This window comes from Chionomys nivalis, chromosome 9, assembly GCF_950005125.1.
Source record: "Chionomys nivalis chromosome 9, mChiNiv1.1, whole genome shotgun sequence".
Lineage (NCBI taxonomy): Eukaryota > Metazoa > Chordata > Mammalia > Rodentia > Cricetidae > Chionomys > Chionomys nivalis.
This window is the reverse complement of record NC_080094.1, coordinates 53605526-53630052: the sequence shown is the minus strand read 5'-3', so window position 1 is coordinate 53630052 and position 24527 is coordinate 53605526. Positions and strand designations below refer to the sequence as shown.

The 24527-nt window shown below is 43.7% G+C and overlaps 2 protein-coding genes across 4 annotated transcripts in view; both read left to right on the top strand.

Moving 5' to 3' along the window:
• Tmem62 (transmembrane protein 62) overlaps nt 1–6935 on the top strand; it is a 31303-nt gene extending 24368 nt beyond the window's left edge. For all 3 annotated transcript variants that reach the window (XM_057780758.1, XM_057780756.1, XM_057780759.1), the window contains 2 exons: nt 175–293; nt 6127–6935. In XM_057780758.1, the coding sequence (XP_057636741.1) occupies nt 175–293; nt 6127–6453 (446 nt within the window). In that variant the 3' untranslated portion in view covers nt 6454–6935. The remainder of the gene's footprint in view (nt 1–174; nt 294–6126) is intronic.
• Nucleotides 6936–8551: 1616 nt separating this feature from the next.
• On the top strand, nt 8552–17664 carry Ccndbp1 (cyclin D1 binding protein 1). Its single transcript, XM_057780838.1, has 11 exons — nt 8552–8746; nt 8865–8924; nt 9215–9294; nt 10757–10838; nt 12310–12403; nt 12581–12654; nt 13256–13332; nt 13646–13923; nt 15014–15074; nt 16449–16495; nt 16712–17664. The coding sequence occupies exons 1-11, from the start codon at nt 8647–8649 to the stop codon at nt 16824–16826; spliced, it is 1068 nt and encodes a 355-aa protein (XP_057636821.1). The 5' UTR covers nt 8552–8646; the 3' UTR covers nt 16827–17664.
• Nucleotides 17665–24527: the final 6863 nt, after the last annotated feature.

Below are 24527 nucleotides of genomic sequence, written 5' to 3'. Positions count from 1 at the left end.
AGACAGGGTATCTCTGTATAGCCCTGAATGTCCTGGAACTTGCTTTGTAGACCAGGCTGTCCTCAAACTCACAGAGATCTGTCTCCTGAGTTCTGGGATTAAAGCATATAGCACCATGCCTGGAAAGACTCATAGTTTTTTAATCTCCTGCTTTTCTGCCCATTCCTCTGTCAGGACCATGGTTTGTTGGTGAAATAATTGATGGAAAATTGGGTTGCTGCTTTTCGTTTGGGATATTTGTTGATGGACATTTCCTGCAAGGTGGTCTAACATTTATAAGTGGAATTATGCAGGTAAGAAATCCCTAGAACATCCTGGCCTTGCTGAACTAACTGTCTGACAGGGATCTCTGATTACCATGCCTCACTGCTCCTACTTTCCAGCAGGGCAGTCTAATCGCCGATGCTTTGCTCACTTCCTGCTTTTTCCCTCTTTTATAATATCTACATTTGCTTTTAGACAGAAAGCCACGAAGTAGCTGTAAACATTTAGAATACATTCTGCCCATTCAGGGTTCTTCATATTTGTTTCATTGTGATTTCTTTTGGGGGGCTAGGCTGAGTAAAGGTCTCTCCATAGTCCTGGCTGTCCTGGAACTTGCTTTGTAGAGCAGGCTACCTTGAATTTCCAGAGATCCACCTGCCTCTGCCTCCCGAGTACTGGGATTAAAGGTACACACCACTATGGCCAGTTTTCATCATACTTTTTTATTGATGAAAATGAAAAAAGAGACTTATGGCAGAAGAAATTTTACATTTTCAAGTTTTAAAAACTGATTATGGTAAGGAAAATGGTTCAGAACTGATTATGGTTAGGAAAAATGTTTCAAAACTGATTGTGGTAAGGAAAAATGTTTCAGAGGGATGAAAAAAATAGATACATAAGGAAAGTGAATGTTATTTAAGGAAAACTTCACTGTACAAAAAACAGTGCTGGGCTTCCAAGTAGTGTCTTAGCAACACAGTGGATAGGCGGCTCTATGTCTCCATGTAACACATTATGGGACAGGCATGAGTCTGGGACCTCAGACAGAGTAGGCCTGAGCCAGGACCTCTGTGGTTTGAGCATTGGTCTGGGACATCAAATGGAATAGGCAAGAACCTGGAACCCCTGCAGGTCCGAGTGTGAGTCTGGGACCTCTGAGGAAGTGAGCAGGTCCTCTGCGGGTTTGGGCACACCCAAGCCTGGGACCTCCAAGGCAGTAGACTGGAACCAGAACCCTTTCCAGGTCCAACTCCAACCCAGGGACTTTGGAACCTGTCCTGGAACTAGCTCTTGTAGACCAGGCTGACCTCGAACTCACAGAGATCCGCCTGCCTCTGCCTCCTGAGTGCTGGGATTAAAGGCGGGCACCACCATTGCCTGGCCAACCCAGGGACTTCTGCAGGAAGGAATCCAGACCAGGATTTACAGAAACAGATAAAAGCCAGCAACCTAGGCCAAAGTAGGCCTAAGAGAGCAAACTCCAAGGGAGTAGAGCAAAGCACAGGGGCACTGAGCTATCTCCAGGAACAGGAGTAACCAATGGGGTAACTAGAACTGTGACACTGACTGTACCACGAGGAACAACCATCTTTGGATTCACTGGTACCTAGAAGACTATTCAACAGAATCTCAGACAGCCCCCACCACACCTATTAGAGGAAAAGATGAATAGAAAAGGTAAGATCACACACTACACCACAAAGAGCAACACAATACCAGTAAAACCTAAAAACCCTACAAAAGCAAGACCTGAAAAAACAAATATGGATGAACCAGAAGAAAATGATCTAAAAAATAACTTCAAGAGAATGTTTGAAGTTCTTAAAGATGAAGTGAGAAATTTCCTTAAAGAAATGGAGGGAAAGACAAACAAAAATTTGGAAGATATCAGCAAATCACTTAAAGAAAACCAAGAAAAAGAAATCAAACATATAAAAGAAACTATCCAGGACTTGAAAACTGAAATAGAAACAATAAAGAAAACACAAGCTGAAGGAATTATAAAAACAGAAATCATGAGAAAAAGATCAGGAACCACAAATGCAAGCATGACCAGCAGAATATAAGAAATGGAAGAAAGACTCTTAAGTGCTAAAGATACAATAGAGGAAATAGACTCATCAGTTAAAAAAAAAAAACATTAAATCTAACAAAAGCTTAACCCAAAATATCCATAAAATATGGGACACCATGAAAAGACCAAATCTTAGAATAATAGGTATAGAAGAAGGAGAAGTTCAACTCAAAGGCACAGAAAATTTATTTAAGAAAATCATAGAAGAAAACTTTCTCTACCTAAAGAAAGATATGCCTATGAAGATACAAGAAGCTTACAGAGCACCAAATAGACTGGATCAAAAAAAAAAAAAAAAAGTCCTCTCACCACATAATAATCAAAACACTAAACATACAGAGTAAAGAAAGAATATTAAGATCTGCAAAGGAAAAAGGCCAAGTAACATATAAAGACCTATCAGAATTACACCTGACTTCTCATTGGAGATAATGAAAGCCAGAAGGTCATGGTCAAGCATTATGCAGACATTAAGAGACCATAGATGCCAGCCCAGACTACTATACCCAGCAAAACTGTCAATCACCATAGAAGGACAAAACAAGATATTCCATGGCAAATCTAGATTTCACCAGTACCTAGCCACAAACCCAGCCCTACACAAAATACCAGAAGGAAAACTCCAACCCAAGGAAGATGGCTACACCAACAAAAACACAGACAATTGGTGATCTCATGACAGCAAATCCCAAAGAAGAAAAGATGCACAAATTAACATCACCAACGATGAAAACTAAATTAACAGGAGATAGCAACCACTGGTCATTAATATCCCTTAATGTAAATGGACTCAACTCACCTATAAAAAGGCACAGACTAACAGATTGGATATGAAAACAGAATCCATCCTTCTTCTACATACAAGAAACACATCTCAAACTCAAAGACAGACACCATCTCAGAGTAAAGGGTTGGCAAAAAATATACCAATCAAATGAACCTAAGAAACAAATGGGTGTAGCTATCCTAATATCTAACAAAATAGACTTCAAGCTAAAATCAGTCAAAGGAGACAAAGAAGGACATTTCATATTAGTCACAGGAAAAATCCATCAAGAGGAAATTTCAATACTGAACATCTATGCCCCAAATACAAGGGCACCCTCATATGTCAAAGAAACACTGCTAAAGCTTAAATCATATATTAAACCCCACACACTAATAGTGGGAGACTTCAGCACTCCCCTCTCACCACTGGACAGGTCAATCAGACAAAAAAAATGAACAGAGAAATAAGAGCACTAACAGATGTTATGACTCAAATGGACTTAACAGACATCTATAGAATATTGCATCCAAACAGAAAAGAATATACCTTCTTTTCAGCACCTCATGGAACCTTCTCAAAAGTTGACCACATACTTAGTAACAAAACAAACCTCAACAAATACAAAAAAATTGGAATAATCCAATGTACCTTATCAGATCACCATGGTTTAGAACTAGAAGTCAACAGCAATACTAATTCCAGAAAACCCACAAACACATGGAAATTAAACAATGATTACCTGTGTCATCAATGGGTCAAGGAATAAATAAAGGGGGAAATTAAAAGCTTCCTAAAATTCAATGAAAATGACCACACAACATACCCAAATTTATGGAACACAATGAAAGCAGTGTTAAGAGGCAAGTTCATAGCACTAAAGGCCTACATAAAGAAGCTGGAAAAATCCCACACTAGTGAATTAACAGAACATTTTAAAACTTTAGAACAAAAAGAAGCAAACTCATCTAAGATAACTAGATGGCAGGAAATAATCAAATTGAGAGCTGAAATCAACAAAATAGAAACAAAGAAAACAATACAAAGAATCAATGAGACAAAGAGTTGGTTCGTCGAGAAAATCAACAAAATAGACAAACCTTTATCTAAACTAACCAAAAGGCAGAGAGAGAATATCCAAATTAACAAAATTAGAAATGAAAAGGAGAACATAACAACAAACATGGAGGAAATACAGAGGATCATCAGGTCATATTTTGAAAACCTGTACTCCACAAAATTGGAAAACTTAGAGGAAATGGACAACTTCCTGGATAAATAACACTTACCAAATTAAATCAAGACCAGATAAGCAAATTAAACAGACCTATAACTGCTGAAGAAATAGAAACAGTCATCAAAAGTCTCCCAACCAAAAAAAGCCCAGGACCACATGGTTTCAGCTCAGAATTCTACAAGACTTTCAAAGAAGAACTAATACCAATACTCCTCAAATTATTCCACACAATAGAAACAGAGGGAACAATGCCAAACTCTTTTTATGAGGCTACAATTACCCTGATACCCAAACCACAGAAAGACATTACTAAGAAAGAGAATTACAGACCAATCTCACTCATGATCATTGATGCAAAAAAATACTAATTAAAATACTGGCAAATCAAATCCAAGAACACATCAGAACCATCATCCACCATGATCAAGTTGACTTCATCCCACAGATGCAGGGATAGTTCAACATATGAAAATCTGTCAACGTAATCCACCATATAAACAAGCTGAAAAGTAAAAACCACATGATCATCTCATTAGATGCTGAAAAAGCTTTTTACAAAATACAACATTCCTTCATGATAAAGGTCTTGGAGAGAGCAGGGATACAAGGAACATACCTAAACATAATTAAGGCAATATACAGCAAGCCAACAGCCAACATCAAACTAAATGGAGAGAAACTCCCAGTGATTTCACTGAAATCAGGAACAAGACACTCTCTCCATATCTAGTCAATATATTTCTTGAGGGCCTAGCTAGAGCAATAAGACACCAAAGGGAGATCAAGGGGATACAAATTGGAAAAGAAGAAGTCAAACTCTCACTGTTTGCTGATGATATGATAGTTTACATAAGTGATCCCAAAAATTCTACCAAGGAACTTTTACAACTCATAAATACTTTCAGCAATGTAGCAGGACACAAGATTAAGTCAAAAAATCAGTAGCCCTCCTTTACACAGATGATAAAAGGGCTGGGGAAAAATCAGAGAATCAACACCCTTCACAATAGCCACAAATAGCATAAAATATCTCTGAGTAACTCTAACCAAACAAGTGGAAGAACTTTAAATCTTTGAAGAAAGAAATTGAAGAAGACACCAAAAAGTGGAAAGATATCCCATTCTCCTGGGTAGGCAGAATTAACATAGCAAAAATGGCAATCTTACCAAAAACAATCTACAGATTTAATGCAATGCCCAGCAAAATTCTTCAAAGACCTTGAAAGAACAGTACTCAACTTCATATGGAAAAGGAAAAAGCCAGGATAGCCAAAACAGTCCTGTACAATAAAAGAACTTCTGTACTCAGAATGCAACCTCAATACTGATCCCTAAGTCCTCCTTTTACACTGCCAACATAGAGTATACACTCCGCTGTGTGCCTGTGCAGACTACTCAGTTCAGTTCCAATGTAGGCACTATTGTGTGTGTGTGTATACACACACATAGAGTATATGCTCTGCTGTGTGCCTGTGCAGACTACTCAGTTCAGTTCCAATGTAGGCACTATTCTGTGTGTGTGTATACACACACATAGAGTATATGCTCCTCTGTGTGCCTGTGCAGACTACTCAGTTCAGTTCCAATGTAGGCACTATTGTGTGTGTGTGTGTATATACACACACATAGAGTATATGCTCCGCTGTGTGCCTGTGCAGACTACTCAGTTCAGTTCCAATGTAGGCACTATTGTGTATCTACTCGTGGTGTGTATCTATATCACAGTATATCTGTATTACAATAGGAGCGTCAACATAAGTGATACTTCCCTTTAATTAAACAAGATGACTGGCAAATACACAGTTAGCTAAAGGTCAGCTGTTCTCTTACAAGCAGATACGATCAATGCATTAAAAATCAGACATATAAGAGCTGTGACATAGCTCAGGAGTAGAGTGCTTGCCTAGTGTTTGCAAGTTCCCGAGTTCCATCCCCATCACCCTATCCTCCAAGAAAAGGCAGTTGGACACCTAACTAAAGATCTATTAGTAGAAGCTACTATACTGAGACTAGACCCCTCGTAGGGCGTGGTGGTAAGCTAATGTTCTGTCTCTTTTTCTCTAGCTGGTATTTTTTAACATCCCCTTGATGGCTTACATATGTTGGAGCTTGCTGCAGCGGTGCTTTGGTTACAGCTTCAGGTCTCATCTCCACCAAGGGAAACGTTGGAAGATTATATCCATTTACCTGCTTATGCTTCTCCTGTACACGTGGCAGGTTTATTCTTGCTACTTCCTTCATGTGACTTACGGCTCTCTAGCCTTTTTCCTCTCCCCTCTGCGGACCTGGCTGACATTGCTGACACCCGTACTCATTCGTTATGTGTGGACATTGAACTCCACCGGACTTGGAACATTCATGGTGCAGTTAAAAAGCCATTTGAGCTCCTAACGTCCATGGCTTACAGCTGGCAGCCTGGCAGAAGTCCAGTCTTCCCACTGGTAGCCCAGATCTCTGCCCCAGTGGCAGACGGAAAGCTGGTGTCAGCGGGTGAGCGTCAGGAAGCTGTCAGTCCTTAACATCTGCATGGCGGAGGCGTTCACTACTGATCCGTGCAGTGTGGACTGCAGAAACACCTAACAGTTGATTCTTTCTTCCTCGGGAGGCAAAGAGCCCTGATCAAGGAGATTCCCAGAGTGTGTGTGTGGGGGGTCTCTGTTACTCGAGTACCTCAGCACTACTGTGCTTGTTAGGGTCATCCTGTGAAAAGCATCCAGCCCAAGCCTGGAATTCAGCAGCTGTCCAGAATGCCATTTTACGCCTAGCGAACCTGTGGAGACTTGGGCTGGACCTTGACTACTCTTGAATTACTTCCCAGCCTGTTTTCCCATGGATTATGGACTTTCTGCTTCCTTAGTCGGGGCCGTTTTCAACTAATCGAATAAATGAATGAATGATAAATATCACAAATGTCTGGTTGAAAAAAAATAGCTCAATGGTTAAGAGCATGTACTTCACCTTTAGAGGACCTGAGTTCGATTCCCAGAAACTATGTCAAGTGACTCATAATTCCCTATAACTTTAATTCCAGGTCAGAGCCTCTATAAGTACCTGGATTCATTTGTGCACAGATATACACATAATTTAAAAATAATAAAAGATAATTTTTTTCGATACAGGGTTTCTCTGTGACTTTGGAGCCTGTCCTGGATCTAGCTCTTGTAGACCAGGCTGGCCTCAAACACAGAGATCTGCCTGCCTCTGCCTCCCGAGGGCTGGGATTAAAGGCATGCACCACCACCACCGAGCCAAAAGGATAAATATTAAAAGAAAGAAAAATAGCTCAGTGATTAAGAGAATTGACTGCTCTTCCAGAGGCCCCAGGTTCAATTCCTAGCACCCAAATGGCAGCTCACAACTATCTGTAACTCTAGTTCCAGGGGATCTGACACCTTCACACAGACACACTCGCAGACAAAACACCAATGCACATTTAAAAAAAAATTTAAAAGAAATGTCACAAACGTACGTTCATTGAGAACCAGAGGCCTGGTGTCTGGGGCTTAGAGAGTCACCACGGGGCTGCCATAGACATACTTTGCAGGCAAAAAACTCAAGACACATGAAAAAAAAAAAGAAGAACAGGTATCTAGTAGGTCAGAAGACGCAAGACTGGGACTTTAGGAGGTGGGGCGATGGAGGGGGTCAGGGGCCGGGCACCTGCCTCGGAATTCAAGTCTGGAAGTCCGCTGGCCAGCAGAAGCCAGGCGAAGGAGGCGTGGCTCGGTCTCCAGGAGAGAGAGGGAGGCGGGCTGAGGAGCTGTGGGCGGGTCTCCAGGAGGGAGAGGGAGGAGGGCTGGAGCTGTGGGCGGGTCTCTAGAAGGGAGAGGGAGGAGGGCTGGAGCTGTGGGCGGGTCTCCAGGAGGGAGAGGGAGGCGGGCTGCGGAGCTGTGGGCGGGTCTCCAGGAGGGAGAGGGAGGAGGGCTGGAGCTGTGGGCGGGTCTCCAGAAGGGAGAGGGAGGAGGGCTGCGGAGCTGTGGGCGGGTCTCCAGGAGGGAGAGGGAGGCGGGCTGCGGAGCTGTGGGCGGGTCTCCAGGAGAGAGAGGGAGGCGGGCTGCGGAGCTGTGGGCGGGTCTCCAGGAGGGAGAGGGAGGCGGGCTGCGGAGCTGTGGGCGGGTCTCCAGGAGGGAGAGGGAGGCGGGCTGCGGAGCTGTGGGCGGGTCTCCAGGAGGGAGAGGGAGGCGGGCTGCGGAGCTGTGGGCGGGTCTCCAGGAGGGAGAGGGAGGAGGGCTGCGGAGCTGTGGGCGGGTCTCCAGGAGGGAGAGGGAGGAGGGCTGGAGCTGTGGGCGGGTCTCCAGGAGGGAGAGGGAGGCGGGCTGCGGAGCTGTGAGCGGGTCTCCAGGAGGGAGAGGAGACGCGGCCTGATCGCTAGGTCGGGCAGGGGTAGGCGGGTCTCTTGGTGGGCGGAGGCGTAAACTGGTGGCTCGCTTGTCCGGGAAGGCGGGGTGGCGTCACTGGGGAGGAAGGGGCGGGGCGCGATATGGGTTGCCGGAAGCGAGAGGTGTTTTCGGCATCGGAAGTACAGCGACGGGGCGGGGGGCTCAATGACTTAAGCGTCCTGGCTAGTACCTGTGACAGGCTGTGATGGCGAGCTCGGCAGCCACAGTCCCTTTCCTTGCTCCGCCTCTGGAGCAGCTCCGGCACTTAGCAGCGGAGCTGCGGTCTCTTCTGCCTCAAGTGCGGGGTGAGTTGTGGGAATCTGAGGCCCGGGGCTCCTGAGGGCGGTCGGGTGTCAAGTCAGGGCTCCGCTCATCTGTGTTTTGCTTTCCGGGTGGTCCGGCCTCCCACGCTACACCCTCAAGTCGGCGAAGCCCAGGAGACAACCGAGGAATTTAATCGAGAGATGTTTTGGAGAAGATTTAGTGAGTGTCTCTGCCGCTGCAGACTCTTTCCTTATCTCTCCCTGCATCCCCTTTCCCCTCTCCTGTCGCCGGAGGAGATGGCAATCCTCCCGCTCCTCATCCCTTCTGCTACTCATCCTCAGCACTTGAGGCTGAAATATAAAACGATTTCTGGAGTTGTTTTGGACCTGTTTATGATGATAAGGGTGGAGAAGGGACGCGTTAAAAAAAGTCTTAAAAAGTCCGTGTAGCAGTTGCAGCTTTAACCTTTTAACACTAACTTTGGCATCCGCCGCCTCTGCCACCCCCAGATGAGGCAGCAGTGAACCTGTCAGAGGAAGCCAAGATTCTGACCATACTGTTTTCCCGACTTCCACTGCCATCTCCACGGGTGAGCTTTATTTCCTGGAATTTTTGTGCCGCTTCTAGTTTTCCTCTCTCCTTCTACACTCAACTCACATTTATTTTCTCTATTTATCAAATGAGATTATAGTTCTTGCCACACGGGATTATTGTGAGGATCAGATAGCCAAGTGCGTAGTAGGGTAGAAAGATCTAAATTCAGCCTGAAACTCAGTCAGGTTAGTTCCTCGTAATTTTAAAAGCCCTTTTTTGATTTGTAGCTATTTCTCATACACAGTCCCCAACTGACAGATGAGCAAGCAAGTTTAGAGACTCGGGTCAAGATTAATAAATGAAGGAGGTGGAGTTAAAAGTCTATGAAGCAGCTGGGCGGTGGTGGCGCATGCCTTTAATCCCAGCACTCGGGGGGGGGGGGGCAGAGGCAGGCGGATCTCTGGGAGTTCGAGGCCAGCCTGGTCTACAAGAGCTAGTTCCAGGACAGGCGCCAAAGCTACAGAGGAACCCTATCTCGGAAAAGCAAAACAAACAAACAAACAAAAAATAAGACAAAAAAATCTACAAAGTATCCAAACAATACCTGTTACATAAAACCCTTTGGTATTAAATCGTTCGTTTACCTATTTATTTTATTTAATTACTAATATGTGGTTATTATAAAGTTCAAAAGATAACCAAAGTGCACTGAAATACATATCTTCCCACCTCAGTCCGTCCTTCTGTCTCATTCCCATTTCTTTCTGTATTATACTTTTGTGCATAGATACATCTGTGTGTGTGTGTGTGTTTCTTTTCACACAGTGCAATGATTAGATACTATAAACATTGTTCTAGACCTTCCAGAAATTAATGTAACTTAGAAGTTGATTCTTAGTGGTACATAAAATATTGCCCGGTTTTGTACTGCTTGATATGAAGTAGAGTGAGTATAGCCATAAGGTAAACAGTACTTGGGGGGCGACTTTTAAACTGCTCCCCACTTGCTCCTATTGTAAATGGCTCTGTAAAGTTGTCAGATGTAACCTTTGTGTACACATGTACACAAAGAAGAAAACCCCAGAGGTGAAATTATAGGAACAAAGAATGAATGCATTTTAAATAATCCTTTATTATGTGACTAAGAGTAAAGCTAGTTATTAGTTTTCATCAAGAATGTCCCGTGCCACGTTTTCCTAGAGCTACATGAACTCCAGAGTAGGTTGTCTTATTTAAGTTTTTATTTTTATTTCATGTCTAGGAGTATTTTGCCTGTATGTATGTGTACATGAATTGTATGCTTGGTGCCAGTGGAGGGCAAAACAAGGCACTGGATCCCCTGGAACTGGAGTTAAAGATGGTTGTGAGCTGTTAAATGGGTGCTGACTCACAACAGGCTTTCAGAAGATGTTTGATCATACTTTATAGATGTTTGATTTCTTCCTCAGTGAATGGGCTGGCAGCATTGGTATTGAGCATTTGCTCTATTCATTCTGAATTCGTCCATCACCTCCTAGGAAACCCAGAGGATCTGTGAGCAAATCCATGTTGCCATTGAGGAAATTATTGCAGTATATTATTCACTTCCTAAGGATCAGGGTAAGTCACTGTGTGCACAGTAGTGTTGCATTTATAGGCTAGGCCTTTAAGGTAGTAGACTATATCCTGGTGTTGCATATTAATATGTAAACTGTATTTATCAACATGTAAGCGTTATTATACATGTTTATCTTTAAGGTAATATTATTATATATTTATGCCTATTTTTCTTCAATTTTGAGCATGTGGCTTTCCCCCGTAAAATAGTCAAAGGTAATTTTATGGTGTGAGTGACTTCTGTAGCACTCCATGTGCTACAGTACAGATGCTATACACATGTAATTTTCCATTGTTACTGCCTTGCCTGATTCTTTAGAAAGTATGCGTGTGCATGTGTGTGTGTGTGTGTGTGTGTGTGTGTGTGTGTGTGTGTAGAAACACATGGGATGTGCTGTCTAATTCTATTGTGAGTTCCTGGGATTAAACTCAGATCATCAGGCTTGTGCAGTAAGTTCTTTTACCTACTGAGCCCCCTCAACCAGTTATTTTAAAAAGTATTTATTTGATGGGTGTGGGAGTTTTGCCTGCATGTATGTCTGTGCAGCACTTCATGTCTGATCCCTACCGAGGTCAGAAGAGGGCGTTGGATCCCCTGGAACTGAAGTTACAGACAGTGTGAGCTACCATGTGGTTTTGGAAATTGAACCTGGTCCTCCAGGAGAGCAGCCAGTGCTCTTTCTTAAATGCTGAACCATGTCTTCAGCCCTCAACTGACCCCTTATAAAAAGCATTCATTATTTGTGTCTGTGTGTCTGTGCATTCATAGGTTGCACATGCATGTGTGTATGAGTACACGCAGAGGCCAGCACCTTGTGCTTTTGAGAGAGTCTTCATTGGAGCGCTCTGATTTTCCAAAGAGCCTCCTGTCCCTGCTTTGTCAGCACTGGCATTATAGGAACACTCATGAAGGTTCTGGGAATTAAACTCAAGTCTCACTTTATCAAATAGGCTGCCTTCTCAGCCCCTAATTCACTTTCTTTCCAGTCCATTCTGACAGTTATATATGCTTGCTGAATCTCAGCTCTGTACCCTTGCCTAGACCATCCCTCCCCTCCCCCACCTAGCCTTACACCATACCGTTTGCAGACCTTCACAAGTCACATGCCCACCAGCCTGACCTGCAGGTTTATACCTTCATTGAAGCTGTGCTGAAAATATGTCATAGTTCATCGGGGTTACTTACAAATGTTTTAAACTTCCAGTGTTTTATCCACAATTATCAAAGGGCCAGTGTCCTTAATGAAAGAATACACATGGGAAGACTCCAAAACTGTTGGAGAATGGCTCTAAGGAATGGCAAAAGGGGCAATAAAATGACGTAAGAATTCAAGTAAAACTTGAGTCTTGTTCTGGTGTGTGATATGAAGCATGTAGATGTCTGTTACCTCATAGCTCTGTAATGCTAGGAATCCAGAAAGCAGGTGGTGACTTATGAAACGACCAGGCACTTACTGTTTGGGTTTTGCCACAGGAATCACCCTGAGAAAGCTGGTGCGGAGTGCTACTCTGGACATTGTGGATGGCATGGCTCAGCTCCTGGAAGTGCTTGTCTCTCCATCTCCAAGGTAGCCGTGCCAGTGTGGGATGACAGCTAATGGACTTTCTTGACTTGGGGAGGAAAAATTGACCCCAATGACAAAGTCATGTATTGTCCCTCATGCAGGACAGTATATAAACAGGAAGGAGTGTTTTAGGAGATAGGAAACTTGGTTATTGATGTCCTTATTACTTCCTCTTTTCAGCACCAAGAACAGTGACCTTATTTCCTGCAATAGTGTCTCGGTAGCATGCCAACAGGTGCCTGAGATTCCAAAAGGTGGGTAGAAGTGAGCTATTAGCTGCTGGCCAAAGTAGAGAGGCCTCTCGTGTCCAGCTTCCAGCTTTGCCTTACATAAGTAATTTAATTTCTATGAAGATTTAAGTGAAATAATATGTAGTTTATTATCATAGATATTAATTGACTTTAGTACCTTTTGCCATTCCTAGTACTGGTTTTTGCTTTGGTTTGGTTTTGGCAATGCTGGGGATTGGGCCCAGGGCATGCCAGCTAAGTGCTCTACCTCTGAGCACTACCCCTTACGTTCAGAGTCCTCCTCCTTGTGTGGCTTTGTCTCCTGTTGAACACACATAGTCTGCTCTCCTTCTACTGCCCCAGGAGCAGCATCGGGGAGCACACAAGAAGAGTTAAAAAGCAGAGTCAGGCAGACTAAGAGTGGTTATCAAGCTCAGAGTGGTTTGATAACCAACACCATGAGACAGTTTTATTTCTTCTGGTGGTGAAATTAAAAAGCCTTATTAACCCTCTGTCCAGGCAGAGGGTGTAGTAAGAAAAGTTTGACTCTAAAGTATGTTTGTTGCCCTTAAAAGAAAGGCTGGGTTTCTCCTCTGATTCTAGTGCTTCTGCTCTTCACCCCTAGATAACAAAGCCGCAGCCCTGCTGATGCTGACAGAGAGTGTGGATTTTGTGAAAGATGCACATGAAGAAATGGAGCAGGTGAGGGCACACTCCTCTCTTTCCTGGTCACTGGAGAGCAACTTCGTGACCAGTAGATGAGAACTGATGGTGAAGACAGGCAGCTCCCCACAGTCTCGCTCCTGTCTTCCTCCATCCATCCCCCCCCCCCCCCCCCCCCCCCCCCCCCCCGGCTTCTGGCTTGTGTCTTATCTTAGTACCATCCCTCTGTTCCTCGCTGGACAAGGAGAAGGAGAGTGTGCTTTACAAGTTCATTCAGTTTTGTAGCTGATAGCAAAGCAGGTGACTGGTGGTGGCAGTGTGTTCGCATTTGCATAATGATGATGTGTCTTAGGCTGTAGAAGAATGTGACCCCTACTGTGGCCTCCTGAATGATTCTGAGGACAACTCTGACAGCCACAGTGGTGAGGATGGTGTAGTGGGGCTTCCAAGCAACCGGGACTCCTACTGGTCAGAGGAAGATCAGGAGCTCATAGCCCCATGCCTTGCATTGGTGAAAGCATCCAGAGCTTCCCTCAAGAAAATCCGGATCTTAGTGGCTGAGAATGGGAAGAAGGATCAGGTGGCCCAGCTGGATGACATCGTTGATATTTGTAATGAGATCAGCCCCAGGTAAGCCTGCGTCGTGCTTGAAAACAGGCCCACTGTGGTCCGAGCTGCTGCTGCTCCAGGCTTTCTTCAGCTCTTTATATTTTGAAAATTTTCAAGCCTAAAAGAAATTGAAAAAGTACTTCAGTAACTAGCACTGTATCCTTTTTCCGAATTATCCTAGTCATCTGTTTTTCCTATGTGTTTAATTTCTCGATAAATAGGTACGATATGTTTTTCCTAAATCATTTAGGACATAAATAACTTTCACCCCTAAATATTTTATCAGCAACCTAAGAACATATATTTTAGAGTTACATTCAAGATATTTAAGATTTGATGTAATAATAATACCTAATACTTAGATTTCTCTATTTGTCTCGTACTGCACTTGGCATCTGTTTAGTTTCTTTTTTTTTTTGTTTTTGTTTTTGTTTTTGTTTTTTGAGACAGGGTTTCTCTGTGGTTTTGGAGCCTGTCCTGGAACTAGCTCTTGTAGACCAGGCTGGTCTCGAACTCACAGAGATCTGCCTGCCTCTGCCTCCCACGTACTGGGATTAAAGGTGTGCGCCACCACCGCCCGGCTTTAGTTTAGTTTCTTGCAAGCTAGAATAGGTTCTGTTCCATCTAATCTGACTTGACATTGGCATTTCAGAATTACATATTGTAAATACACAAATAAATTTGGATTAATAAGCTTATTTTCTCATAGTAGTAATAAAGTTAAACTTTGGGTCAAAAATAGAGTGTTTTGTACTTCCCACTATCTGCTGTCAGGGAGCAAATTATATTGGTTTTTCTTCTTGTGGTACTAAATGTGGTCACATGGTTAAAGTAGTGGCCTCTTTAGAAGGGTACCTTTATCTAACGTGCTCAGCTTCCATTGATGAACTCTGCCAGCATCACTTAGTTGACTCAGCTGATCATTCCTCATCCTGTGAGCCCCCAGCGGCCTAAATAGGATGTGTTTGTTTCAGTAAACGTGGGCTGAACTGCTTCTCATTGCAAACCTGCTTACCCAAATAAGTAACTGGGTGGTTGTGTACTGAAAACAACCACACTGAGATCTGAACCCCCTTTTTGGTTAATGATTATATTTTCCTTCTGCTTTTAGTGTGGATTGTTTGGTTCTGAGCATATATCCACCTGTGTGTCACCTCACTGTGCGGATCAATGTAAGTACTAGCTTTGAATTGGAAGAATTTTTTTAGTCTCTGGTATTCCCTATAAGCTATAGAGCATTTATATCTTTGCCAAACTTGTATACAGATATGATAGTTTCCCAATTCTTATATATATTTTTGCTGATTTTGAGTTATAATAGTCATCTTTTTTTATTTTTATTTATTTATTTATTTATTTTGCTGGTGGTGCATGCCTTTAATCCCAGCATTTGGGAGGCAGAGACAGGTGGATCTCAGCGAGTTCAATGCCAGACTGGTCTACAAAGTGAGTTCCAGGAGAGCCAGGACTATTCTTGAAAAACTAAAACAAAAAACAAAAAATTAAAATTTTTAATCCTTTTATTGTGGTTGTGGTGCTAGGGATTCAAAGTAGGCTATACTAGGCAAGGGCTCTGCTGCTGAGCTACAGCCCCAGGTCTTGAGCTCCAGTTTTACTGTCTTGGGCTTCTTAAATTCTAAACAGGAACATCTGCTAGTTCTGCATCAGCCAGAACTGTCACAAACTCTGTTAAAAGTCTTTTTTCTCTCTCTCTCTCTCTCTTTTGGAACAGTCTTTCTATGTGTAATCCAGGCTGCCTTAAAACTCACTATTCTCCTAAGAGGTTGAGATGATCCTTTTTTTGCAAATTAAAAAATACTAAAAAATGAGCCAGGTGCAGTGGTGCAGAAGGTAGAGGCAGGCGGCTCTCTGTGAGTTCAAGACCAACCTGGTCTACAGAGTGAGTTCCAGGACTACATAGAGAAACCTTGTCTCAAAAACCAAACAAACAAAAATTAATTAATTAAAAATAAGATTTTATTAAGTAGAAAAGGATCCATAATGGTACTAGTCTAACCTAATTCATTCATTTATTTATTTATTTATTCGTTTATTTATTTATTTATTGTGTGCACACGCATGTCACAGTCGTGTGTGTGGAGACCAGTGGATGACTGTGAGAGTCTTTCCCAGCAATCATATTTGGGTTGTCAAATGGCAGCAAGTGTGCTTACGCACTGATCCATCTCATTGGCCCTAATCAGCATTTTTGTTTTTGAATATTTTATCTTCAAGGTTCCTCCCTCCCTCCCTCCCTCCCTCCCTCCCTCCCTCCCTCCCTCCCTCCCTCCCTCCCTCCCTTTCTTTCTTCTTTCCTTCCTTTTCTTTCTATCTTTGGTTCTGGGAGTTCAAACTCAGGTCTTCATGAGTGCACAGCACCAAGCCACTTCTCCTGCCCCTTTAAGGCTTCTTTTAAATGATTCTCTTATCATTATGTGAATCTTCTCCAAAAACCACAGAGAAACTGGTGAATCTTCAGATTCTCCTTTCTTTTGGTGCCAGAGCTCAGGGTTAGTGACATCTCTCTCTCTCTCTTTTTTTTCTAGTCTGCAAAACTGGTGTCTGTTTTAATAAAAGCACTTGAAATTACGAAGTAAGTCTGAAGGCTTCTCCCTACGCCGCTTGAGAGTAAACTTGTCAGCCCAGCTGTGTGTGTGTGTGTGTGTGTGTGTATGTGTGTGTATGTGTATGAGAGAGAGAGAGAGAGAAGCCATCTGTGATGAGGAATACCTTCTTACTGTGGTTTGCGCCTCTTGGGCATGGCTTTGCCCTTCATACTATGTTAACATTTTTTCTGTTTTATTCCCAGCGCCAGTCATGTGACCCCCCAGCCAGAAGACAGCTGGATCCCTTTACTCATTAATGCCATTAATCATTGCATGAACAGAGTTAAGGAGCTCACTCAGCATGCAGCTGAGTTATGAGCTGCCAGGCCATTCTTACTCCTCTTTCTTCTGTTTCTCCTCTCACAGCCAAACTCCAGTGTCTGCTTTTATTTATTTATTTTTATTTTTTTCCCTGGTGTATGCTTTTAGAAGTGGAGCTATGACAGGGTGGGTGCTTGCTGAATAGAAAGGGAGCTCCAGTCTGTATTTCACAGGAGATTGTTATTAGGATTATAAGCTAGGACAGATTGGCAGTTATCTATAAGTCATAGGAGTGTGATATGCTTCTGTGCTAGACACAAAAGGAATTTCTATAAATTTGTGCTCTGAGCTGTTTCTTGGAGATTAAGGAAGTTGTCCTATTTTCTATTTTACAGTAAAGTATATTGTTTTATTAAGATTTTGATGATCTCAATAAAATGCTTACTTCTGTCATTAAATGTTTCATTTAATGTGTCTTCCAAAGTGTTATTTAAAATCTTTTATTGTAGCCAGGCATGTTGGCATAATTCTAGTACTTGGAAGGCAGAGACAGGTAGATCTCTGAATTAGATGCCAGCCTGATCCATATAGTATATTCCAGTACAGCCAGAGAGCTACAGACTTAGTCTCAGAAAGAATAAGAACAAAGGAAAGAAACAGACTACAGACATTGCGCGGTAGTTAGTACTGCATATACTAGTAAGTTAGTGTCTTAGTTAGGGTTTATATTGCTGTAAAGAGATGCCATCAAGACAGGATTTCTCTGTGTAATAGCTCTGGCTGTCCTAGAACTCATTCTGTAGACCAGGCTATGTAGCGCGCTCTGCACACCAGGCGCTCTGCGCACCACGGCGCTGTCAGCTGTCATGTTCTCAGGGTCTGGCACTAAGCCCGTTGCCGCCCTTTGCTGGTGTCCCTAGTAGTAAACAACTTCTGCGCATGCTCGCTACCGGCCCAAGAGTGGTTTGAATCCACCTATCAATTGCTCACGCGTCTTGCTCACGCGATCGCATCAGTGTGGGCCGAGCCAATCAAGCAATGACACATCATAGGCAGACCAGGCACTGTATATATTCCCCGCGCGGTCGGGCTCGGGGTCTTTTCGCCTCCATCTTCAGTCTTCTGCGCTCCAATAAAGTACGTTCCAAGAAGAATCCTGTTGTGGTCGTCTTCTCTGCTGGCAGAGTTGCGCGCCGCAAGGCTAGTCTTGAGCTCACAGAGATCTGCCTGCTTCTGGAATGCTGGAATTAAAGGTGTGTGCCACCACACCTGGCCCAAGGCAACACATATAAAGGGAAACACTTAATTGGGGCTGGAGAGAGAGCAGAGAGTTCTACATCTGGACCCATAGGCCAGAGGAAGTGAATGTCACACTAGACGTTACACTAGACCTGACTTGAGCATTAGAGAATTCAAAGTCTGCTCCCTTGTGAAGCACTTCCTACAAGGCTACACCTACTCTAACAAGACCGCACCTCCTAATAGTGCTGCTCCTATGAGCCTATGGGGCCATTTTCATTCAAACCACCACAGTTATGTAGATATGAATGGAAAAGAGAAGAAAAAGGCTAGCTGGGCAGTGGTGCCGCACGCCTTTAATCCAGCACTCAGGGAGGCAGAGGCAAGTGAATCTCTGAGTTTGAGGCCAGCCTGATCTACAAAGTGAGTTCTAGAACAGAGATACACAGAAAAACCCTACCTCAAAAAGGAGGAGGAGGAAGAAGAAGGCGGTGGCTAAGACTAAGATTAGTATTGGGTAGATGCAGGAACGTAAGGATTGGGGAAGGGAATTTTGGCTGAAGGTAGACTGAAAAGACAGGTAAAGATATATACACTCACACAAGACAGAACAGTTTCCTCTCTCAGGAGACTGGGCAATAGAGACCCTGCAAATCAGTTCAATCTGCTTTGGGAGAAGAAAATAAAAAAGGAAAGAGTAAGGAGGAGGAAAAAGTGACTCGGGGCAATAACAGAAGAGAAGCAAGTTGGCATGCTAAATTGACATTCAGTATTAAATAGGAGAAGAATAGATGCAGGGAGGAGAGAGATCTGGGTGTTAATATAAGCTATGAGAACTGTCCTGACTGATAACCAGACTCAGTTTCATTTCTCGGTGTTCTTTCCCCAGTTACAAGAAGCCTGTCTTGGCCCTGGGAGTTCCTCCATTTGACTCTTGTTCTATCCCAGTCTGACTGAATACCTCAATTATAGATGCTGATCCAGTCTGTGCTTAGGGGTGGAGTCTCAGATGCTGGCACACCTCTGTGCCTTTCTTCAGGGTTCTGGTTGCAAACGCTGGCCCTTCCACAGGCCATGCAGTTTGGGGTGTGTTGCTCAAATCCTGATGTTACATCATGACCACACACATTTCCTAGGGTTTCAGGAGTCCCTGGCTTTATGTAATAATAGGAGGGGGCAGAGGATGGCGAGTGTTGTAGCTTTCTCCAGTGTAAGTCCCCTACCCCTTCTCCAGAGCTGTGTCTATGGGCTGTGGTGCTGTCCTCTATTGGTAGGTTCAGGCAGCATGTGTTGAGCCTCTTCTAAGCTTTTCTCCTTATTCTGCGTCCACTTGGCTTGATCCTCTTGGCAATGGCAGTGAAGGGGGATTGTGGAAATCTTGGCTTCACACCCCTGTAATCATAGTACATGTCTAGCTTGCTGTAGCTAAAATTTTCCTTCAGTCTGAGATCAGCAGTGGGACCCCATGGGCTCAGAGACCCTCAGGGAATTTTTCTGGTACGGTTCACTCATCAACAGGCTTCACAGAAAAAAAAAAAAAAAAAAAAAAAAAAAAACCTAGCCTTATTTCTGCGTTCTGTAGTCCTTTCTCTGGTCTCTGTGACTCTACTGTCTTGAATTTCGTCTAACTCTCCTGGTCACCCAAATGCAGTTTCTGACCAATTCCCAAGTTTTGTTCTACCAGAAATTAGTCTGTTGAGACCAGAATGTTGTTTTCATTTAGGTTGATAGACCTGAAGGTCTGTGTCTGCTCTGAAGTGCATTTAAAATGAAAATACTAAGTTTTACATACATAGAGATCACTACAAAGCCCTCTTAGTGCCCTTTTATTTACCAGTAAGTCCTGAATGTTATTCTGGTTACTCTATGCCGCAAAAGATGTTGGTATTGAGCGCTATCTTAGTTACTGTTCTCTTGCTGTGAAGAGACACCAACACCAAGGCAACTTAGAGAAGGGGGCTTGCTTACAGCTTCAGAGGGGATATTAGTTAGGGTTTCTGTAGCGCGCCAAGGCGTTCTGCGCACCACAGCGCTGTCAGCTGTCATGTTCCGATGTAGCGCGTCACGGTACTCTGCGCGCCAGGCGCTCTGCGCACCTCGGCGCTGTCAGCTGTCATGTTCTCAGGGTCTGGCATTAAGCCTGTTGCCGCCATTTGCTAGTGTTCCTAGTAGTAAACAACTTCTGCGCACGCTCGCTACCGGCCCAAGAGTGGTTTGAATCCACCTATCAATTGCTCACACGTCTTGCTCACGCAATTGCATCAGTGTGGGCCAAGCCAATCAAGCAATGACACATCATAGGCAGACCAGGCGCCTATATATTCCCCCCCCCCCCCCCCCCCCGCGCAGTGGGGCTCGGGGTCTTTTCGCCTCCATCTTATCTTCAGTCTTCTGCGCTCCAATAAAGTACGTTCCAAGAAGAATCCTGTTGTGGTCGTCTTCTCTGCTGGCAGAGTTGCACGCCGCAGGTTTCCTCTTGCTGTGATGAAACATTGTGACCAAAAGCAAATTGAGGAGGAAAGATTTTATTTGGCTTATACTTCCACACTGCAGCCCATCAGAGAAGGAAGTCAGAATAGGAACTCACACAGGACAGGAACCTGGAGGCAGGAGCTGATGCAAAGGCCATTGAGGGGTGCTGCTTACTTGCATGTTCATCATGGCTTGGTCAGCCTGCCTTCTTATATAATCCAGGACCATCATCTCAAGGATGGTACCGTCCACAATGGACTGAGTCCACTCCCAATAAATCACTAATTAAAAATGTCCTAGCCAAATCTTGGGAAGGCGTTGTCTTAGTTGAGGCTCCTCTATTCAGATAACTCTAGCTTCTGTCAAGTTAACATGAAACTAGCTAGAACACTTGATCTCTTATCAACTTGACACACAAACACATCACTGTTAAGCCATAACCTTTCCATTTTTTTACTCATTCCCAAGAGATCAGATTAATGAATGTCACTGTGGTGGTTTGAATGAAAATAACGGCCATTAGATTATAGGTAGTGGCCCTGTTAGGAGGTGTGGCCTTGTTGGAGGAAGTGTGTTACTGGGGGTGGGCTTTGAGGTTTCAGATGCTCAAACCAGGCCCAGCGCTACTCCCTCTGTTGACAGTAGATCCAGACATAGACCTCTCAACTATTCCAGTATGTCCGCCTGCATGGCACCATGCTTCCCCTCCATGATGACAATGGGCCAACCCTCTGAGCCTGTAAGCCAGCCTCAATGAAGTGCTTTCCTTATAAGAGTTATCATAATCAAGGCTGGAGAGATGGCTAAGTGGTTAAGAACATTGGCGGCTCTTCCAAAGGATCCAGGTTCAATTCCCAGCACCCACATGGTGGCTTACTTCAGTTCCAGGCGATCTGATACCTTCACATCAATGCACATAGAGTTAGATTTAAAAAAAAACAAACAAAAAATAAACAAAAAAGAGTTGTCATGATCATGGTGTCTCTTTACAGCAATAGAACCCTGACTAAGGCAATCACAAATATAAGACATATGAGACCAGGCTTCCATCGTCTGCCAAGCTCCTGTAGAACAGCCCACTGAGCTCTCAACACGCAATGACTTTTCTAGCCCAAAGTTCCAAAGTCCTTCCACAGTCCTCAAAACAACACGGTCTGGTCTGTCACAGAAACCTCGTCTCAGTTAGTGTTTGATTGCTTAAAGAATCTCAGTTCTGTTGTGGAATATTATTTTAACTGTGTAAAGGTGTGTTACATTTGCTCCTGCTGCTTTTGTTAACAATGCAAAGACATGTTACTGTTGGACTCTAGCGTCCAAACACCGAGGAGGAGTCGTCCCCAGAGACCACCTCACACACCACAACTGCTGCAAAAGCATGAGGATTTTTATTAATTCTGTCATGACAGGGTCCCTCAGCATTCGGGAAGCCAAGAGACCTCGAATAGTTGGCACAGGCTACTTTTAAAGGAGAAGACCACAGAAACAAGAGGGGTTGTTCTTTGACTATTATGATTGGCTTATTCAAAAGGGATATTACCAATAATTGGCTGGAGAGATGTTGCCAGATCAGATGAGGTAAGAGGTCATTTTGACCCTGTTTCCCAGGGGACCGAATCAAAACATACGTATATGGGTAATTGTTCAGGAACTGAGTACGTGCATGTGTAGCTGTTAGGTCCTTGGTTCCCAGGGGAGGAGGGGAAACACTATGGCACGGAGGCTGAGAGGATTCAGAATTGTCTTAAAGTCTTATATTTGTTTAATTAGGTAAAATTAATCTGGGGTCAGGAAGCTGAGTCAGCAACTAGCTGACAGGAAGTGGTAGAAAAAAGCCATGTGTAGCAAGGGTTCTTTAGTGTGGACTGAGCAGAAGGACAGCTCTTTCCCCTCCTCCCCCCAGACACGAGCAAGGAGAGGTTAACTACTTGCTATTCAGCCAGAGCTAGCAGGATTTCACCTCAACCTTTGAATCCTGAGTTCTACAGAAGGATAGAGATTTAGATACACTTTCCTTTAACGCACACCTTTAATCCCAGCACACGGGAGGCAGAGGCAGATGGATCTCTGTGAGTTCGAGGCCAGTCTGTTCTACAGAGTCAGTTCCAGGACAGGTTTCAAAGCTACAGAGAAACCCTGTCTTGAACCACCCCTGCCACACACACACACACACACACACACACACAGTTTCCTTTAGCAGTCATGATAGAGCCGGTCCTGAGGGAACAGAATTCCTGCCTGACTGCGGCCTGCACAGCTGAACTGCTGCTGATAGCTGCAGAGTTGCAATTGCCAGTTGGGACAGCAGTTGCTTAAGGTACAGCCACTGAGCTGAATGCAAACAACACAATTCCAAATTGAAATAGACTAAAACCTCAGTAACTGTCATTGCTGATTACCCCAGAAACAATCACAATGGCAGGCAGGGAGGTATAGGCACACAAGGAGGAACACTGGGCTCAGAGGTGGTAGAGACCTGTGGTGTGTGTGGGGACCCTAATTCAGGTTACACACCACACCCCACTGTAGCTTTACCCTGCTTTCCAATACGTGATCTTCCTAATGTTGTGACCCTTTAATACAGCTGCTCATGTTGTGGTGACCCCCAACCAAAAAAATATTTTGTTGCTACTTCATAACTATAGTTTGGTACTGTTATGAATTGTTATATAAATACCTGATATGTAGCTGGGCGGTGGTGGTGCACGCCTTTAATCCCAGCACTTGGGAGGCAGAGGCAGGCAGATCTCTGTGAGTTCGAGACCAGCCTGGTCTACAAGAGCTAGTTCCAGGACAGGCTCCAAAACCACAGAGAAACCCTGTCTCAAAAAACCAAAATAAATAAATAAATAAAGAAAGAAATAAAGAAATAAATAAATAAATAAATAAATAAATAAATACCTGATATGCAATCTGATGTGCCATGGCCATGGAAACTTTTTTTTTGAGACAGGGTTTTTCATTGTAGCCTTGGCACTCCTGGAACTCACTCTGTAGACCAGGCGGGCCTCAGACTCACAGAGATTTGCCTGCTTTTGCCTCCCGAGTGCTGGGATTAAAGGCATGCACCAATGCACCACCATTGCCCGCCACCATGGAAATTCTTATAAAAGAAAACATTTAATTGGTGCTTGCTTACAGTTTCAGAGGTTGTGTGGGAAGTCCTTCTGTCTATGTGTTGCTTTTATTGGTCAATGAATAAAGAATCTGCATTGGCCTGTACAGGCAGATTAGAGTTAGGTGGGGAAAACTAAACTGAATGCTGGGAGAAAGAAGGCAAAATTGGAAGAAGCCATGTAGCCCCCCACCAGAGAGTGATGCTGGATGGAACCTTGCTGGTAAGCCACAGCCTTGTGGCAATACAGAGATTAATAGAAATGGGTTAAATTAAGATGTAAGAGTTAGTCAATAAGAAGCTAGAGCTAATAGGCCAAGCAGTGATTTAATTAATACAGTTTCTGTGTGGTTATTTCAGGGCTGAGCAGCAAGGAACAAACAAGCAGCCTCTAACAACACAGAGATTTAGTCCATTGTCATAATGGCAGGGAGCACAGCAGCAGGCAAGCAGACATGTTGCTGGAGAAGTAGCTAAGAGTTCTACCTCTGGGTATACAGACTGCAGGAAGAGAGAGACTCTGGGCGTGTCTTGGGTTTGAAACTTCAAAGCCCACTCCCCAGTGACACACTTCCTCCAACAAGGCCATACTTCCCAATCCTTCCCAAACAGTTCCACTAACTAAGGACCAAACATTTTAATATATGAACCTATGAGAGCCATTCTCATTTAAACCACCACAAACTCATTTGTTAGTTTGGTCTACTTTATTAAAAAACCTGCTTCCTTTATACATACCTATATTGTCATTCTGTTTTATATAACATGTGTACCCAATTGTAAACACCACTTTTTTATAAAGCAAAAAATAATAATTATGCATAAGAGAGTTTTTATAATTTAAATAGACATTTTGATACCTTGCTTCCAACTACATTGTCATATAAGTGTATGTTGTGTGCATTTAGAACAGGAATTCTCAACCTGTGGGCTCT